Source organism: Osmerus mordax, chromosome 11 (assembly GCF_038355195.1).
Source record: "Osmerus mordax isolate fOsmMor3 chromosome 11, fOsmMor3.pri, whole genome shotgun sequence".
NCBI lineage: Eukaryota > Metazoa > Chordata > Actinopteri > Osmeriformes > Osmeridae > Osmerus > Osmerus mordax.
Window position 1 is genome coordinate 14,823,362 of NC_090060.1, and position 7,817 is coordinate 14,831,178.

The following is a 7,817-nucleotide window of genomic DNA, read 5'->3' on the forward strand; positions in this document are numbered from 1 at the left end:
GTGTATATTATAAACATAAGTCTCAATGTACTGTATATTCTGCAAAAGTATACCTTTATTATCCATATGTAAACGTTCAGACAATTTAGTTAGCTAATGTTAGCTAACAGCTAACCAAAAATAACTCACGCTTTACTCACGTCACCTAGTAAACCATAATATAATACGTTTTCCTTGACTTGGCTATCACTTTCAACACATTTTACCTATTGTATAACCAACCAGAGATCGAAATAATAGATATACATTCACAAATATGCATCTAAAACATCTGACATTCATCTGTCTTTCGTCTCGTATTTACTTGCGGCCATCTTAGATTCTTTTGTGTTCCGGCAACAAAGATGAACTTCGATGATGTACCACTTTACCCTGTACACCTCATTATTTTCTCGTGAGAAGAGTAGGTTATCTCGTTGACCCTTTGACACCCACAATGCATTGAGTACTGATCAAAACAAAAAACATGGCAGCCTATATTATCGGTAATAGCCAAGTTAGCTTGTCGACAGCTACAAACGATCCTATACCATATCCGATCACTGTGGATTCACTTATATGAATATTTCAAATTCGGAACAGTAATGACAGTAAAGTTATACCCCTAATTCGCAACAACCTATAAAAAACCCACACAAACACGTTTCTTAATTTTTACCACAGCATCCTTGAATTCGTTTCAGGTACATGTCCAGGAAAGGGTACAATCACGTCACTCACGTTACATATCAATGAATATCATTAGCACAAACATTGAGCCATAAAACATATCACAACTCAAGCATGTTTGAGTTGTGTGATTTACTGGCTATATTTAGGACCTTTACACAGGATCCACTATGGACATCCAGGATCATGATGGGCTTGGCATATCTGGGTCTGTTGTCTTGACATGTCAACTGGCATTTATTCATACACTTACATTACACAATGAAACAAAACAACATTCTTCCAGGACATTGACATAACCTAAACAACTACAACAACTAAGTAGAATTAGATAAATAAAATTGGTCCAACAAGACAAGATTACATTTGTGACAAATTCCCCAAGACACAAAGAGGATGGGATACTTCAAGTTCAAGTGTTTTATTGTCAGGTGCACAGAACACCACAAGGTCAGACTGGGCACTGAAATTGGGCACTGAAGACAAGACAACGCAAGACAACCTGGCATAACATATAAGTACACAGAACATAGATTACATCTATGATAAGCTAAAATATAGGGAACCTCCTAAATATACAGATAATATACAATATGTGAATGTAAACATAATATACTAATACCATATGTGAACATTAGTTATTGAGGTAGCATCCATATGCAAAAATATTGATGATGTACAGGTGCGTGTGGGGTGCATGGGTTTGTCCACAATGCGTGTGGCTTTGCGGATGCACCGTTAGGTATGTTTGTGAGGGAGGGAAGAGAGACCCCGACTATCTTCTCGGCTGTCCTCACTATCCTCTGCAGAGTTGCGGTTCAAAGTGGTGCAGTTCCCAAACCAGGCCGTGATGCAGCTCCTCGGGATGCTCTCTATAGTCCCTCTATGCAATGTGGTGAAGATGTGGGATGGGAGATGGGCTTTTAGCCACTGCTGGTACACCAAGGAATTAGGTGCTCAACGGTTTAGTTGATGTTCAGCAGGGATGGGTTGCTTTTTGCCTTGTACCTTACTTGTTCTGCACACCTGAGAGATGGCAATGTAGTACTATACATGGACAATTTGTACAGCAGTGCAACCCTCTTTCAACATTTTCTGTCTCTTGGAACGGGGCCTGTGTGGGCCAACATTCACATTCACCTGTAAAATTAGAAAGGGAGATGTTCAATATATAGAAAACGGTCAACAGCAGGCAGTCAAGTGGTATGACAAGAGGTGTGTTCATAACCCTATGAAACATTACAGTCATACATTACTGTCTTGTCATTTCAATAAGTTGTTATTTTGAATAAGCATAAAGTCTGGTTTATTCTATGTCTTCCATCAAGTAGCTCTAGCCTAGATTTTCCAAACAAATTACACTTGCCTCATTTTTGCAATACTTGAACTGTGGCCTGACAATAAATGAGGAATAATAAATGTTCCAACAACACGGAAATGAATGGCAGTAGATGGTAGCAATAGATCACAAAACCTAGCCATCAATTTAGAATGGATGTCTGCATTATTGTGTTTGCTCTAATTAGACTAAACATAGCAAGTTACGAGCTAGCTAGCAAAAACATCAGATCGTGGAAAACAACAAGTCATGCTTTCATCTCAATATCATGCCACAGGTATGTGTATGTAATTTGTGGTTATAAATAATCTACTCACCAGAAAGGTTTTCCCAGAAAAGTAGAAGCCAACCAAAAAGGTTTGAAGGTATCCAAGCTGCATGAGCTTGCTTGATCGCCTTTCGTCAAGGGGTCTGGGAGTCATTCTCCAGTCTCGCCTATGGCTCACATGGTTGACAATCAGCAGTTGTTGCTAATTTACTAGGCTATGTTACGTTGTTTGTGTGGTCGGATTATAATGAGTACAAAATAATGCAGGTGCATCCAGTCAAACTAATGTGCTATGATTGTAATGCATCTTTAATTTTTGTTTTGCTGGTTTCCAGTAACTTATTTTGAGAACACGGTCTGGTTGCCAACTCCGTAGGTTTACGAGATGGAAGAGAGAACACAACGATGTATAGCAATCAAGTTAGACTGACTGGGTGTATCTGAATTATGTTGTATTCGTTATAATCCGACCACACAAACAACGTAACATAGCCTAGGAAATTAGCAACAGCTAACTTGTTGATTGACACTTTACTACACTACGAGCTAGCTAGTTTGGCAAACACATCACCTTGTGAAATACAACAGTTGCTTTCATCTCAGTATCGTGCAAAATATATGGGTGGTATAATTAGAATTATACAAGTACTTCTGGCATCAGAATCATAGCCAAAACTTTGAAGGTCTCGCCAATCCCCTGAAGCGGAAGAAATACGTCACGAGAAGGTCGGATAAACAAAATAACCAATGTAGTCGTCACTAATACGGGGTGCAAACTAGGTCACTTTCAAATGCGAATCGAGAAATGGTAAAATTGTATAGAAATTCGATTTTAATGCGTCATAATCAATTTCTGGAACGTTGAGACTCACGCGCAAAAAGAACTCACTCTGGGGGGACAGTCGAGAAATTTAGAACGTACTCCTGAAAGGGTTAATGTTCTGTAGTTGTTGTGTTCTGTCTTCCTCTTTATCAAGCTGCCATCTAGGTCTCCCGGTTCCTTGTCTGCACCATTCCCACGCCTGGTCAGTCATCCACTCATCATTCGTGAATCACCCAATCATCGCCTGATCCGAACCTACTTAACCCTCCCCCTTGCTTCCCAGTGCTAAATGGTTTGTATTGTTTGGAATAAACACCGTTCTTTACGTTCTGTCTCCTTCCCTTTAGTTTTGCACGCACCTTAGCTAGTACTGCGTAGTGTTAGGCTCCTCCGCCTCTAGACATAGGGGGTTGTAACAACTTGTGTCGTATGTAGACCATAGATATGGAAATAAATATACATTATATATTTATGATGTAGACAAGCTAGCTAGTCACTGTCACACGGTGCTGTAATAAAAATAAATGACATTTATATAAAGTTCGAGAAATAACACCACAACATCTGGGATATAGCTGCTCCTTTTTATTTGGTCACTTATTCACCCAGAAACCTTGCAAACAATCTGATTTATGTACAATCAATCTGAGACAAAAGTCACAGCAGTAGAAATATGACCTTGTTTACACCAACTACCTCCTCATCAAAATGTTAGAGAGCAAACGGTTCCAACTTTTACAAACATATTCCTGCGCATTTGAGGGATTGATCAAGAGCAGGATTCAGTAGGGGGAAAAGGCATAAAAAAGAAAAAAGATGCAATTTATCTTCTTCTGTCAAGCTCACTATAACGGTTGACTTAAACCTCTTCAGTTACGATGTTGTGCTCCTGAGAGGCTTGTCTGAACACGGTAGATTCTGTCAGACAGCAGGTCAGTTCATGGTCGACTGTAGTCTCAGTCTCAGCCCACAGAGAAAAAGGATTCATCCTACTTAGGCGGGCCGCCAAAGGAGCGTCCACCAAGGTTCTTGTCAATAGGATACTCAAATTTATCCTTATTGCCAGATCCTCCTTTTTGCAACACTGGCGCTTCCGGATTGGGGTTGGTGATGACACCTAGGAAGATTGGCGCTTGTGTCATGTCATCCATTAGAGCGAAAAAGAAAGGCTGGTTGAGATTGAAAGAGGGATTGGAGCGTGAGACTCCTACGGAGGAGGCTGCGGCTGCCTCGGCCCCCTCCTCGTTTATCTCCATGCTAGTCCTGTGATGAACACTAGACACCAGCAGGGGGCCCTCTGATATCCCTGCCAGGTTAGGACCGACAAACAGCTCTCCTAGACCTGAACACAGCAGAGCATGGAGGTTGATTTCAGCCATAATGAACACAGAGTGAAATAGAAGCTAGTTTATGTAACAGAACTTATTTGTCAATTATTAATAACCATGAATAACCCCTCTTTATCAATTAAGACATAACATATATATCCTTTCTGCACACTCAAAAGGGATTTCTCTGGATTATTTTTGTTCTTTTGTTATACATAGATCTTACCCATGCTAGTCAGAGTCTCCTGTAACTCCTGAGTGTATTGCAGTTTGAATTTGGGGAGTTTGACTTGCATTGCCCTCTCTTTAGGGAGGCGGTCATACAGGTCAGAGATGTTCAGCTTGGCTGCCAGGGTGGAAATGTTCACATGGCCAGACGTGGGCATCACCACCAAGAGACTCATCATCTTCCTGAAGGGAAACCGAGCCACCTGCACAGGAAGAGGAGGTTGGGCGTGATCAGTGAGGTAGGGAGAGAGGGAGTCAGATTGTTGAGCGGTAAGGGAATCGGGCTATTAATCAGAAGTTTGCCGGTTCTATTCCCAAATGACATTGTGTCCTTGGGCGAGGCACTTCACCCTACTTGCCTCGGGGGAATGTCCCTGTACTTACTGTAAGTCGCTCTGGATAAGAGCGTCTGCTAAATTACTAAATGTAAATGTGTAGCCATACAGGTTGGTTGACAGTTAAAAGAAGACATGCATGAAAATGAGGACCATGAAAGGGGAGGTGCAAATGATCGCTTGGCTTGTGGGAAGCCATGGGAAATCCTTGATTTCTCCCACAGGCTGTAGGTGAGTGTGGTGAGGTAGTGAGTCCCTCACCTGAGCTTCCAGGTCGTAGTCACTTAAAAGGCTCAATGGGTGTTTGGCACCTTCCATCATGTCAACATCCACAATGTGGTTTTCATCAATGTGAAAAGCTCCTCTTGAGGTAAAGCGCGAATCAAAGCGATTCCTCCACTCGCCTGGAGGAGGCAAGATGGGAAATTCATGATTACTGTGTTTAAACTGGCATGTATTTTGCATGGGAATATTTGCAGTTGTATCCGTGCATACCTTTAAAGTGTACAGCATTGATGAGCATTAAAACCAGGTTGGGCGGTAGGCTGGACAGGAATTCGGACATGAAGCCATTTGTGGCCTTCTTCACCCACTCGTTGACCTCTTTAAGACCTTCCAAGGGCACTGGCTCTGAGTCATACATCCGCAAAGATTCATGGATAAACTCTGACCTTGGCTGAAACCCTGGAACAGACATAATAACCTTTGGATTTTAACATTGCCGTGTGCTGCACGTAGGGCACTATGCTAACCACCAGAACACTAAGAAGAAGAACACGTTGTTGTTTGGAATGGACACATGACTAACCTGGTTTTAGGAAGATACGAGTGGCCAGTTGCAGGTCGCTGTCCTTCAGCTGGGCCAAAAGGTTGTGTAGGGACTGGTGGTAGCACGCCAACGTGTTGTCATGGAGATGACGCATCAGAAGCTCCTCTGTTTCATTCACCGAACCTGAAAAAACAAGACATTCTCACCTCAAATAACAGAAGTTCCCAACACCTACACACTCCTCACACTAGAGGCATGTTGGACTGTTCCCTTTGCCAGGAACAGTACATTGCATCATGAAATAACCTTATCTGGTGATACATTGTGAGCATGACTGTCAAGATAGGATGATGTGTCACAGGACCACGTCTATTCTGTAGTAGGCCTCAGGGACAGAGATGGACATGTAGGGGCTCTAGGGTGAAGAGGGATGTACCAAAGACAGTCATTTTCTGTGCTAATATACTGCAAACTAAAACTTAACCTGAGTCCAACACAATTAATTAGTTAGGCAGCAATTCATTTGGGATGGCTGGGGCCCAGGGGTCCCCTGCCCCCCTCAAGCATGAGGCAGAGCAGTCTGACTATCCCCTCCTGAATACTGTTTAGTGTCAGCAAAAAGCAGATCATAGGAGTTCGTACCCAGAGCCAGCTGGGAGAGAGCCAGGGATATGCTGAGAGGGGACACGATCACATTGGGCTGCTCGGGGGTCGTCTTCAGGTTCTCCAGGACCCGCATGCCCAGTCTCAGGATGGCTTTAGCTAAGGCCTCCTTAGATTGAGGACTGTGGCCCAGTGATTCGCATCCCTCCTCCGTCTCCTCGTCGGACGAAGCTCTGTTTGGAACGTCAGTGTTGGCTGCATCGGGGAAATGAGGCTCTAATGTGGGGCCTGCAGTTGGAGGGAGCGGTGGGTTCGGGTCAGGTATCTCTGATTGCTGTGGGAGAACCATTTTGGATCAGATTGAAAGAAGTGTAGAGAAGGAGCATTGAATGTGTTTAGTTAGACCACAACAGAACAGCACTATGTCAGTTATACTTCATTGACACAGTTGTCATTTGTATCCTACTTCTAACTTTAACATCTTACAGTCAGTCCTTCTCTGCAGAGACAGATCCACATGAGTGCAAGGAGATGAATTTCCATGTCCAAACAAGCCTGTAACAAAGGAAGATTAACTTTGATCTTTGGGGCCAATTTAAATCTTGTAGTAGGAAGGACTACTACACACTAACATCACACAGAACACAACTAAACTTTTTGACCTCATTGAATCTATGTTCTGTCGTTGCAAACCACTTTAGTTTTATTCAGTTTCAATCTAAATGTAATGTGTATCTCTTTTGTAATGTACTTCGTACTTCCTCCAGAGAAGCTGAAAGTGCCTCTTATCTGCATTCTCAGTTAAGATGATCCTCGCTACTTCATTATGAAATCTCTTTTCTAAAAAGTGGTACAGTATGCAATGTTTAATGTTTGATGAACCGCAACCACTTAAAAGCCTCAAAACTAACTTTTATTTGTCTAGCTTGTACAAGTACATTATAGACTCGAAACATAAAAACGAAGGATTCCTGCTGCAAAAATCTCTGTGATCAGGCAACACTTTGAAATGTGCCACATAAAAAAATCCAGCACTGTCTCTGTTGCATTAATATGTTTCAAATGAAAGAGCTCTGTATTCAAAATCCAAAGCTCTCCAGAGTAATAATCCAAGACATGAGTGGCCTCTTTACTTCCAGTTTACTCCTTTCACATCTCACCATAAAAATCATAAGTTTAACATTTAACCAAGCTAATTAGTCACGTATAAAGTTTTGAAAAAACATTTGATCTTACCTGGTTTCGGTTATATAAGAAATATGTTATCCTTTTTGTTATTCTTTCTACAAAAGAAAGATAGTGTTGCCAGAATTCTCTTGTGCAAAAGACTGGTGGTTGCTCAGCCAGCAGTTAAATTTCAACTTCCATTGATCTGTGTCTCATTTAAGTCACTACTTGTTTGTAAATGTAAACACAGAGACTGATTCAGGGTCAAACATCTAAGTCTAGCGGTAG

General features: G+C 41.9%; 1 protein-coding gene and 1 long non-coding RNA gene across 3 annotated transcripts; both read right to left on the reverse strand.

Moving 5' to 3' along the window:
* Positions 1-1,074: 1,074 nt before the first annotated feature.
* Positions 1,075-2,950, reverse strand: LOC136952131 (uncharacterized). Of its 2 annotated transcripts, XR_010877807.1 has the most exons (3): positions 2,848-2,950; positions 2,326-2,443; positions 1,075-1,809 (listed from the first exon to the last, which is right to left on the reverse strand). It is a non-coding gene; the product is annotated as an uncharacterized lncRNA (long non-coding RNA). The 2 variants fall into 2 exon arrangements; XR_010877806.1 differs by having other exon boundaries at positions 2,326-2,950.
* Positions 2,951-3,664: 714 nt separating this feature from the next.
* serpinf2b (serpin peptidase inhibitor, clade F (alpha-2 antiplasmin, pigment epithelium derived factor), member 2b) lies at positions 3,665-6,905 on the reverse strand. The gene is made up of 7 exons (XM_067246725.1): positions 6,849-6,905; positions 6,402-6,696; positions 5,799-5,942; positions 5,486-5,674; positions 5,252-5,394; positions 4,654-4,858; positions 3,665-4,441 (listed from the first exon to the last, which is right to left on the reverse strand). Exons 1-7 carry the CDS (start codon positions 6,903-6,905, stop codon positions 4,089-4,091), a joined length of 1,386 nt encoding a protein of 461 aa, XP_067102826.1. The 3' UTR covers positions 3,665-4,088.
* Between the last annotated feature and the right edge of the window lie 912 nt (positions 6,906-7,817).

Excerpts from the sequence above, each read along its gene's own strand:
- serpinf2b (XM_067246725.1), bottom strand. The coding sequence starts at position 6,905 with ATGGAAATTCATCTCCTTGCACTCATGTGGATCTGTCTCTGCAGAGAA. Across the intron at positions 6,697-6,848 it reads TCTGCAGAGAAGGACTGACT|CAATCAGAGATACCTGACCC; the intron begins GTAAGATGTTAA and ends GTTCTCCCACAG. Across the intron at positions 4,859-5,251 it reads ACTACGACCTGGAAGCTCAG|GTGGCTCGGTTTCCCTTCAG; the intron begins GTGAGGGACTCA and ends CTTCCTGTGCAG.